Source organism: Cynoglossus semilaevis, chromosome 8 (assembly GCF_000523025.1).
Source record: "Cynoglossus semilaevis isolate Cse_v1.0 chromosome 8, Cse_v1.0, whole genome shotgun sequence".
NCBI classification, from domain to species: domain Eukaryota; kingdom Metazoa; phylum Chordata; class Actinopteri; order Pleuronectiformes; family Cynoglossidae; genus Cynoglossus; species Cynoglossus semilaevis.
Window position 1 is genome coordinate 9,618,809 of NC_024314.1, and position 11,711 is coordinate 9,630,519.

An 11,711-nucleotide genomic window follows, 5' to 3' on the forward strand; every position below is an offset into this window, starting at 1 on the left:
AAGGTTGTGAGGTATTCTAATGGCTGAAACGGGAAAAAAAAAAAAAAACTGTAGTTCTTCAATCGCGTACACACTTACCTTCTAGGAGGTCAGAAGCCGAGCCCAAGCAGTACTCCATCACCAGCTGGAAGATGAAGAGATGGAAGAAAAACTATTCAACTTCATTCTTAATTCGCATGCATCACATTTGACAAAACAAACAAACAAACGGGAAGAATTCTTTTATGACTGTTGTAAAAGTTGTCAAAAATCTGCGAAGTAGGGGCGAGATTTTATGGTCTGTTATCAACCCTCCCGAGACTGTATTACCCTTTGCCACACAATCATAGGCACGGTAGAGTTGTAGAATGGAAATATAACACATATATGTTGCGTAAATAAGCCAAGAACACGACACGGCGGTGGTTAGTGCTCAGCCGCACGAGGGGGAGCACGAGAGTGGCGACGCAGGTGAGCGCAAATTAAGTAATCAAGCCCCTCCTTACTGGCCAAGACGGACAGACCAACCCGGGCACAGCGCAGGAGAGCAGATTATTGTAAAGAAAAAATAAAGGCTGTTAACTGTCGTCTGTGTCAGCGTCTTCGTTTGGGCTCCGTAACAGAAGCCTGAGAAGTCGATGAGTGTTCGATCTCCTCTAGGCCAACAAAGCTACCAGCGATGTCTTTTACTTTTGCTATTTTTTGTTTAATTTTTCTTAGTTTAGAAAATGTTTTTTTTTTCATATGAAAATATTGAAAATGAAAAAAAAAAAAATTTTTACCGTGAAATACCGCCATATAGCAAACTTCCGTGGAACGGATTAAAAAAAAAAAAAAAATCAAAAATCTGTGATGTACCGAGGGAGCGAAAGGAGAGAGGGAACACATCAATCAACTGTATTAAGTTCACCATGGTGTTTTCTGTGATCACAAGGGCGTCGACTGTCCTCTTTATAAGGCACAGTGTCAAGTATTTGTAGACAAGCAAGATCTTATTTACATAAAACAACTATCCAGAGAACACCGGCCTCCTCTACGTAGCTGATTGTTTATTCGCCTCTTATGAGCTGCTTTGGATGAAAGTTCCTGCTCAACGCATAAATGAAATAAAATAAAGTACAGTGATCCCTTGCTATAACGCGGTTTACTTTTCACGGTTTCGCTACTTCACGGATTTGCATCGTGCATTGTGTTCTGCATTCTGATTGGCTAAAAAGTCACTCCGCTTCTTCTCTACCTGTGCGCCAATAACGTTGCGGTTTAATATGTACACGTACGTAAAACAGCTTGCCAAATTGACATTACGTACGTGCAAATTCTCTTGCAATTTCGAGTTTATCAAACCCCATAATGTCGACAAAACGCTCTGGACCGGCAAAAGTACCTGCGGTAGGGAAAAATCATTTTTAATTTTCTCCCGAAGCCTTCTGTTCACGTTGATGATTAAAATTATTATTTGACAGTACATTACAGAAGTTATTTGTTGAAACGTTTCTAAAGTACTTTTATTTTACTTTATTTGTGAAACAAATGGTTGAGACTGTAAAATGGTTTGTTCGTTCTTTCTCTTCTTTTTCTTTAAGTATTTAATTGTAAAAAAAATAAAGATTTCTACTTCACGGATTTTGCTTATCACGGGTTCTTTTTGGAACGTAACCCCCGCGAAAAACAAGGGTTTACTGTACACTGAAAGTAACAATGCTTCATGTTTATAACATGTTGAAATGACAATTAAAAACTCTTTGAATCCTTAAAGGCAGAAAATATTTGATGCTGGTACAGCAAGCATTGTTAAAGGATCATTAAGGATGAATTATTTTAACAATAAAACACGCGTGGAATGACGCACGGATACTTTGAATGAAGTAAATGATGACCGCTGTTAAAAAACACATTCCATCCAAAAGGTTGGCGCAAACCAAGACATATGATCAAGACTCTATTTTCAAACACTTACCCATGCTGTGTGTTCTCTTAGGTAGCAGCCCCGGTACTCAACGGTGTTTGGGTGGCGCAGTTTCTGGAGGAACTTCACCTCCTTGATGATATCCTGCCATTTCTGTGACGTCACGACAACAATACATGAATTAAAAAAAAAAAAAAAAAACCCTCAAAAGCCGCATCTCATTGGTCACCATCGGTCGTGCAGAGTAGGGGTTTTGGTTTTGGCAGGCCTTACCTCGTTAGACTGTTTGCCACTGTAGGACATCTTCTTGATGGCCACCACCTCATTGGTGCGGATGTCGTGGGCCTGATGGGAAAGACATTTTTGAACAAGAGACAATAACTACATCTTTCAAGTCTGATAACGTGCAGTTGTTTTTAAAGTTGACAAAGTATTTCCAGTAAATCAATAAATACAGTGGAACCTCGAGATACGAGCACCTCGACATACGGGTATTTTCGAGATACAAGCAAACCTTTGAGTACATTTTTGCTTCGCCATACGAGTAAAGATTTGAGATACGAGCACGCTTACAAACGCCGACGCTAGGTGGCCTAGCACTCGGAGCAGCCCACGCGGCGACTTCCTTAAGCATCGCGTCTGTGACATTCTCTCTATTTTGGGCATTATTCTTCACAATAGTGATGAGTCCTAAGAAAGTGAGTGTAAGGATGGTAGTGCGTCAAAAAATATGAGCGTGGTGCCCGCGTGAGTGATCGAGCATGCGTACATCCACTATATGTACCATCCTAAAGTTTAAAAAAAAAAAAAAGCGCAAATTAAGCTAATTCTAAATTTTTGTAAGTTACGTAGTGTACGGGTAAGGTACGCTACGGAATCAAGTGTTTACGTACGGCCCAACTCTCTTCCCTCCCTCCTCCTCCTCCTCCGCACATGCTGCCATTAGCCGCTACTGTATCGTCTTTCATGTAGGTAAGAACTCATAATTAAAACCACATTTTATTTTATATCACATGAATCCTTATATACTATATTTTTTTGTGTAGGTATGTCTCTATAGCAATTAAAAACATGTTTTTCCATTGTTGTTAACACTAATAAGGGAGTTTTTTAGAGCTCCGAAATGGAGTAATTTTTAAATGGGGAAAAAATCATTCAAGCTACGAGCACCTCGAGTTACGAGCTCGGTCCTCGGAACAGATTATGCCCCTATCTCGAGGTTCCACTGTAGTAATATTATTTGGGTGTGCTTACTAACATTTTTTGTAAAATAAAACCATAATCATACACACCAAAAAATAGTTACATCGGTGGCAACTGGATGGAGTAGGTTTCTTGAAGACGTTTCACCTCTTATCCAAAACCCGAGGAAGCCTCCTGGATAAGAGGTGAAACGTCTTCAAAAAAAAAGCCTGCTTCATCCAGTTGCCCTCGATGTAACTATTTTTGGATAAGATGACCAGGATGACTCAGGACCTACACACACACACACATAATCATATATGCTATTTTTCATTTAAAAATAATTTAAGTTTGTCTTCTATTTTAGATTCATATTTGTTTTTTTTAAGGTTTTTTTGATGCGAAAGTGAAAGAATAGTAAAACAAACACAGCCAGAAATTTAGTATCATGATGATAAAAAAAAAAAAAATCCAAGTCACACTTCACTTAAGCCAACTTTAGACATGACTTACAAAGTAAACTGCTCCAAAGCTCCCATGGCCGATTTCCCTCAAGTCTGTGAAGAGCTTTTCAGGATCCTCCCGGGAAAACAGTTCTGCCACCTCCGGGTCCTTCAGGCTCCCGGCCCGCACACTCGACGGCATGGCCAGCGCCTGGAAGGTGATGAAGAGACACACGGGGTAAGCAACCGTCACTTCCCGACATATGTGAAGTACACAAAAACACACACATCTATATTATTGATGAACCGAAATGAAAATTCCTGGCCGAAACCGAAAACCGAAAAACGAGGAAACCAACACTGAAAACCGAAAAACTGAAAGAAATTATTAAGCCAATTATTAGCACTATTGCATTTATGGCTATGACTGTGAACTAAACCTCAATAAAATCAAGGCACTGCATAAATTAATATTAATGTTTCAAAGAATAAAAAAAAATTAAACAATTATGAAAATATTTATTTAGCACATTCCAACAATCCAACCCAACAATGGACAATATAAACTTAAACCTGATCCTACCTATGTGTACATTAAATGATAACGTACAGGCCTGCTAAAAGATTATAAAATTAAATACTGTATGTTCTCTCAGACAAACACACAAGTGCATTTTTTAAGCCAATTGCTGGACCATTTCTCGTGCGCGCTGCTTTATTCCCGCTTCCAAGTAATGATCTTTATAACGCGGTTCAAGTACGGTCGTGACGAAGTGCAGAGGATCCAGATAGATCTCAGTGAAACGTTGAAAGTGGACTTTTGCATTGTTTTCACTCCTATGCTTAGAAGACGCTTTAGTGCTTCGCTTAAAGGGATAACATCTGCTACAGATGCATCAGAGAAGCTGGTCTCTTCAGTTAGCTGCTCAAACTGGGCAAGAAGAGAGAGAGAGAGAGTGTTCTCTATTAAGACACGCCGGTGTGAAGTGGTGGCGTTTTGGCCCAGAAGCAATGTCTCTGTCATTGGTGTGAAACCCCAGGGTTCACCTCCTGGGCAAGATCGAATCCCAGTTAGGGCAGTTGGTACCTTCTAGTGGACTCACCACCCGCAGGAAGGTTCAGGGGGGTTGGCACGGTGCAGAGAGATCTGGGTGGCGGTCATGGAGACTGCTGCCCCCGCGAACCCGGTAACGGATAAGCGGATGAAAATGGATGGATGGTGTGAAGTGCATGCAGCGCTGTATGCTCCTGTATTGCGCAATGAGGCTTTCCTTCATCTCATATTCAGCACAGTGATCGGGATGTTTGGATTTCAGGTAATAAATTAAACCCGACGTGGAAAAAAAAAAATCTTTGCACATACACCTCCTTCTTGAAATTTCAGCATTACACCTTTTGCAAATAGCTCTCAGTAGATCTTTTTTTTTTTTAGATATATTGAAATAGGGTCCACACCGCAGAGACATGTTGGCAGTAGCGGCGCGGTGTTTGCGTGTGCTATCATAACTTCCCGTTTCGGCCGTGTTTGTTTGGGTGATAAAAGTCTTCTGGTCGAAAAAACCGAAAATGCATCTATGTCTGTATAAATATACACTGTTCTGTGAATGTGTTGCTCTATTAAAGGCAAGTGAAGCTCTAAGTTCTAAGTAGCTAAGATTAATGAGAACCTCTGCACCAGGAATTGTTGAGAAGTAAAATATAGGACCCTCCACAGATAATCTGTAAATATCATTCTTAACATTTAACAGCAGAAGACAAGGCTCTTATTTTTTTTTTTTAGTTGCATAACTCCCGAGGTTTTCGTTTCCTGGGCATGGTAAAACAGCCACACCCATCACTGCTTCCAGGGACAGAGCTAAACAACACACTCGAATTTGCACGTATTTGTATATCAAATACCCCCTAATTGGCCCAAGATGGCTGAAAAAATAGCTCGTAGTCTTGACAAGCAAGAGCTCGGGGTGTCTCTACATGTGGTTCAAACATTTGTTTAAGGAAAAAAAGGGCTGCAGAAGTCGTTAATAAAGTAAATGTGTATAGACACAACACTCTTCAGAGCCAACAAACCAACGCGAGTACGTTCATCGGTGTATGTGCCGATACCTGATACATCATTATGTTGGGTTCTGCAATAAACTGGAGGGCAGTGTTTTATAGCTGGCAGAGTCCATTGGGAGATTGTGAGGACTTTACATTTATGAGAGCAAGCAGACAAGACAGTTTTATTTTCTTGGTTCAATCCGAATGCAAACAAATGTTTCTCGAACAAACAAGGCAAAATATCATTAAAATAAGGCTGGGTTGTAAGACTTTCACCACAGATATACCTATTTTTGTAAACAGGGCACATTAGAAAAGAAAATAAAAAATGATAAACTTGACAAAACTCTCAAAGACATGCTAATTTAAAACCAACTTGACGTAGAGCGTATTTTCGTTAGCAGCAGATGCAAAAAAAGATTGCGTTAACCCCCGGGCACCCAAACCTTAAGATGCAATAATTTATTTTGATTTGAGATAAAACGGCCGTTAAAAAGAGCCAGGACTGTTGTTCTTAGTTTGTTAAGACCTGTCTTAGCATTTCTTATCCTCACGTCAACATAAATATACAGCCACATGGAGATCAATTTGTCCGAAATAGAAACATTTAAATGTATGAAACCAAATAATTATCAACTATATGCATGAAATAAAAAAAAAGGATCCATATCATATCACCATGTGGTACAAGCAACATAGATAATAGCGATAATAAATATGGGAAAGTAAGAGGACTATGATGTACATCAAGATTACTAATTGTAATTGCCGTGCGTTACGTATGGAAAACGGGAAAATACGTTGATGTTTTTCGTCTTTGTTTTGTCAAAATGCACTGGTAGAAGACGAGTTTTTGTCCGCAACGCCTCCTTACACCTTGCATTTCATCTGTCAATAGCGAATAACAGATGGAGAATGAGGTATTGTAGGCGAGTGTGTGCTTGCTTGTGTCAATCTCCTGTGTCTACACATCAACACATCACAAGCAAACAGAACATTTCACGTGTTGGCAAAACACAACAGATGAAAGAGCAAAAAAACAGAGAAAATGTTAGAAGATAAACTCATTAAAAAAAAGAGCGAAAAAAAACAGAGAAGACGAAAATGGGTAGGAGAGAAAAATGTTAGAAGATAAACTCATTAAAAAGGGGTTACAGTTCATGACCAGCAATGTAAAAGCAACAAGCTCTTCCAATCAAGGGGCTCTCTCTTAGAGTGGGTTAACACAAACTTCACACTGCTGCAGTGATCGCTGAAGCTGAAGGGTGTTTTAAGTCTGACCCCAAAACTGTAGAAATAAAACGTACAGTATATTCCTACCTCTGTGGTTGTACAATGGAAGTGCTCCACTGTCTGACTAAAGGAATTGGGGAACTAAATAACTGTATCACTGCATGATCTGACCAGTAAACAAGTCCTGCTGTAAGCTACTGCATTATTTTCACAATGGAATAATAATTTTTTTTTTTTTTTTAAAAATCAGCACCAAGCACAATGGTGCCCATGGTTGTGCTCCTACTGGACAAAAATTAAATAGAAAGTCCAGTTTCTATTTAATTTAATGTGTTTTTAAAAACAACATTATTGGAACTTAAATGCAAAATGCAACGTAAAATGTATGTTAAACATCATCCAGTTTTCCTACAATTGACAATAAACATTAAGCAAGTGTTTTTAAAATGCTGATGACATTGGTATTCCACAACATGTAAGTCTGTCTTTGTTAATTCTAATTTTTCCACTTTCAATGCGATCTGATCATAAAACCATGTCTCTCGTGATTGTTGTGTTGTCAATGAGGAACTTGTGGCCATGTCTCTCGTGATTGTTTTGTTGTGTTGTCAATGAGGAACTTGTGTTTCCTGTTACAAATGACAAGGTCTTTGTGGCTTACAGCCACGTCTCTAGGCTGCGCTCCATTTGTCCAGATACACTGAGGATGAAGGATGTTCTGAAATTATTTTATCTCTCCTTAGTTTTTATAAGCCTGAATAACTACAAAAAAATAAAAAATAAAAAGATAGAGAGAGAAATGTATATATATAATTTGAATGGTGAGACATTTCTCCTGGCTGCAGTCTGGCCATTAATGAAACGTTATGTGTGCATCATTCTGAGCTCAGCTACATAGATGGTAGAAGATGCACTTGGTTGGTCAATTAGACCAAAGAAATGCGTGACATGTACTATGATCGGCAGCAGACAATCACAACTCTATCACAGTGCGTTTAGGATACAGGCCAACAACAAGCCTGCATCAATGTCAACCTTTCCAGTACTTAAACATAATAAGAGTAGTTATTGGTGCTAGTGTTGGCCATTTCCCAACTAACAGAGATAGAGAGGGTGCTGAAAGGATCAGCTGAATGATTTATGACATCTTACCGTGGCTTTTGGAATCCACTGTAGCTAGCTCAAGAGCTAGCTCACCGGCCTGGCTGGAAAATATTGGTCTCACTTCCCTTTCCTCTGCACTGGCGTCTACTCACTGCGAACGCGCCGCATTTTGTCTGTCGATTTTGTTACTAGTCCCCTTCATCCTGATGCACGCACTTAAACGGTCATTTAGAACATCTGCGTTGCTTGACATCAGTGGAGTACTTATTGAGGTGAGGTGACAGCTAGCTGCTGACTGACGGCTTCTGGCTAGCAGGACCGTGTCCGGAGGAGAAACCTCAGCTTAGCCTCAACCGCTGTTAGCGACAGCACCGACTTAAAATAACGTAACGACAGATGCCGTCTGCGTGCATCGATAAACTAGTTCAATAATTTTCGCGACCCCGCTCCGCTCCCCGCTTGTCATTGCCATCGCGTTCGTGCCGTCGGCGGGATCAACATCCAGTTCGAATTATCCCCATTTTAGTCGACTGTCATCCGTTTTTGTTCAGGACTTCATGATGGCGGAGCGGGGCGGGAGCCGAAATGAAAGCGGAAATGCTGCCTCTTCTTCTACGCTTCCACGACAGAGGACACCAAAGCGTAAACTGTGTCGTCACTCTGTGGCTAAAAGTGAAATGTATTGGTGAATTCAAAAAATACTTTTTTTGGGGGGGGGTTTAAAGAATTTTTAGGGTGTTTGTGAGGTTTTTTTTTTATTATTATTTCAATTATAATTTCTAATACCCTGTTTATTGTTAGAATAGAATAGAATAGAAAGCCTTTATTGTCATTATACAAGGTACAACGAGATTTTAAAGCTTCCCTTAGGGTGCACGCAGTGGGCAAAGTAAACATATTAAGGGAGAATATATACACATAAGATAAAAATAAAATTAAAATATTAAGATAAAAAAATAAAAAAATTTTTTTTTTTTAGTTTTTTTTTAGTTAGTAGTTTTTCTTTAGTTAGTTTAACATCATTAAACGTACTCAAATATTTTGAGAATGTTTTAACAGGAACACAAATAAACGTATTACACTGTGTCTGTTCTCAGCTCTGGATTATAATGAAAATCATTAGTCCAATAAATTAATACTGGTCAATGGTTTAGTTATATTAAATCAATAGCATACAGTCTATTTTCTTTATATTCGAATTTGAGGGCCAGTGGTGGCTTGGTGGTTAAGGAAGCGGACACCGCTGTCCCCTGCTCACTTCGGTGATGGGTCAAAACGCAGAGGTCACATTTCGTTATGTGAGGTGGTGTGCTGTGTCACAATGACAGGCAGTTCACTTTCACTTAAAATTACAAAGGGAATTAAACAGTTGTGGTTGTTTACATTGCTAGTTATTTGTGATTTTATAAAGATCGATTTCAGGCTGAACATAAAAACAAACCATACATTTTGATTGTAATCATTTAAAAAAAGCACTGTTACCCTACAAATATTGTTGATCTTTTCTGTTTGGGCTGCAAGATAAAATAATGGCGGTGCACAATGATGGCCTCCAATAGGGAAATACACCTGTGATGTATTTTTCCCCCAGCAAAAAGCATCCTTAAATTTCCACTCTGGACTGTGAGGATGGTAATGAATGCAAACAGTATTGTCAATATGCAGTGCGAAATAGACTCAGTCAGACTAAAACCAATATCATAAAAGCCACACAGAAAGGATGTGTAAACCAGCACCTGTGTGTGTGTGTCCCCTAACCTGAAAACTGATAGCCTTCCATTTCTTCTATTAGCTGTGGGTTCAGATGTCTGCCGAGGCATTCACGGTGAGGTCGGCTCACTGTAGCTCATACATGAATCTGCTGTAATCACCACAGACTCCTCCTCACCGGCGTATAAACCCCTCTGTGCGGCCACTCCTCCTCTCACAGAACATCAGCCTCCGGGACCTGACCACTGACACTGAAGAGGTGATTAAAGAGAGCGAAGAGAGGCAGAGGTGCTGCGGACGATTGTCAGAGGACATTTATGATGCCATTGGTTGACACACAGATATCAGATACAGTAAGGAGACTCCACGCAACCGTGCAGCAACGTTTTTTTATTTCACTTTATTGTTTGAATTTGAATCGGATTAATGTAAAGTTTCATTGTTCGTTTCATTCATTCATTTTTGCTGTTTTATTTCAAACTGTTTAATCTCATTAAAGATTGGCCGTGATCGTTGTGAGAATACTTGGCTTCTGACAAAAGTTGATCATGCAAACATTAACATTAACATTTTTGACATGTTTGACACTACCTGTCGTTTAATAAACAACAACAACAACAACCCTTGTTTGTGTTTCCCCTTTGCAGAAATGAGTTTCAAAGCTGCGTGCATTTTCTTGCGAGGAGGAAAACACACTGTAAGTAAACTCTCAAAGTTTCGTTTCGTTTCAAAATTTTCCATTAATAGGTTGATACCATTACTTGTATACAGCTACCAGTAGCTGAAATAGGAATTATTTCAATGGTATTATTAGTAATTAATAAAAGAAAATGTGTGGGATTTTTTTAAAGATAAACATATTGGTAAACTTTTATTTCTGTATTTTGACATTTCATTATGACCTGTAGAGGATTTACATGCCGTTCAAACGGCAAATGACTTTACGTGGAAACATATACTGACCCCTGGGATGTTCCCGTACAATTTTAAGCCGTGTTTTTGTTTAGTTCCAATTTGGACAGTGGACCGTGACCCTCCCGGTAGAGACATAAGCTCCACTTAAATACATTACATTAGGAAAATATTACTGGTTAATCTCAATCTCATTTGTGCCGTGTCATTTCATCTGGCGGAAGTACAGACTGAATTAAATTAACAACCAAATGTATTTTTAAGCCAAAAGCATTTTTCATGACATATTTAAAGTGGCATTTAAATAACTAAATAAACAGGTATGGCACAAAGTGACAGTACCATACAATGTAAACCAGTAGTACCAGGTAACAGTATCCACTCTTTTTTACTTACATTCCATATAACGTGGGCATTTTCTGGCAACAATCTTGCTTTCATTTTTGCACAACCACAGCTTTTATATATTATTTTCTCATTATTCTTATGTTTTAAGTTAGTTTATTTATTATCCTAGTGTAGTTTGTTTATTTATTTGTTCCTATTCCTGGCTCTTTCAATCTCAATTTCACACCATTTTTGAAAAAAAAAAAAAAATCATTAAAAAAATCGTTAAAAAATCACAGGTATTAACCCGCTTTGTTTTTCCTCCAATGCAGCCCAGGGAGCTGTCCGATGATGAGATAGACGGTGAGTTTTCTTATCACTATTTTTAAAATATTTATAAAAACGGTTTATAAATAAATAAAGAGCTTTTATAATAATATAAAATATAGAATTTATACTATGTATTATGCTAATGTTTCTATTGAGAGCAGTGTGAAAATACTGTTTATAGGGTGACTGTCTTTTACCGTTTCCATACAGAGTTGCGTGATGCATTTAATGAGTTCGATAAGGACAAGGATGGGCTCATCAACTGTAAGGACCTGGGGAACTTAATGAGGACCATGGGTTACATGCCCACAGAGATGGAGCTGATTGAACTGAGCCAGAAAATCAACATGAGCCGTAGGTCTTCACTGGGAGCTAATGTGTAGAAACGTAGCAGTGCAGCTTTGAAAGCAGGTCATTTTGACCTCAGCAGTTCAAATTCAAATCAACTGCGTCACGTCTTAATATCTAATTCTATATTTTAACCGTAGTTGGCGGCAGCGTTGACTTTGAGGACTTTGTGGAACTAATGACCCCGAAGCTTCTCG

The 11,711-nt window shown here is 38.9% G+C and overlaps 2 protein-coding genes across 2 annotated transcripts in view; one reads left to right on the forward strand and one right to left on the reverse strand.

Annotated features, from left to right (window-relative positions):
* Positions 1–8,521, reverse strand: part of taok2b (TAO kinase 2b) — a 30,059-nt gene extending 21,538 nt beyond the window's left edge. The window contains exons 1-5 of the mRNA XM_025058056.1: positions 7,936–8,521; positions 3,581–3,721; positions 2,159–2,230; positions 1,937–2,038; positions 79–124 (exon numbers count right to left, since the gene is read on the reverse strand). Coding sequence (XP_024913824.1) covers positions 79–124; positions 1,937–2,038; positions 2,159–2,230; positions 3,581–3,712 — 352 coding nt within the window. The 5' untranslated portion in view covers positions 3,713–3,721; positions 7,936–8,521. The remainder of the gene's footprint in view (positions 1–78; positions 125–1,936; positions 2,039–2,158; positions 2,231–3,580; positions 3,722–7,935) is intronic.
* A 602-nt stretch (positions 8,522–9,123) lies between these two features.
* cabp5a (calcium binding protein 5a) overlaps positions 9,124–11,711 on the forward strand; it is a 7,192-nt gene continuing 4,604 nt past the window's right edge. The window contains exons 1-5 of the mRNA XM_008314662.3: positions 9,124–9,950; positions 10,245–10,294; positions 11,169–11,199; positions 11,377–11,520; positions 11,655–11,707. Of these exons, the coding sequence (XP_008312884.2) occupies positions 10,247–10,294; positions 11,169–11,199; positions 11,377–11,520; positions 11,655–11,707 (276 nt within the window). The 5' untranslated portion in view covers positions 9,124–9,950; positions 10,245–10,246. The remainder of the gene's footprint in view (positions 9,951–10,244; positions 10,295–11,168; positions 11,200–11,376; positions 11,521–11,654; positions 11,708–11,711) is intronic.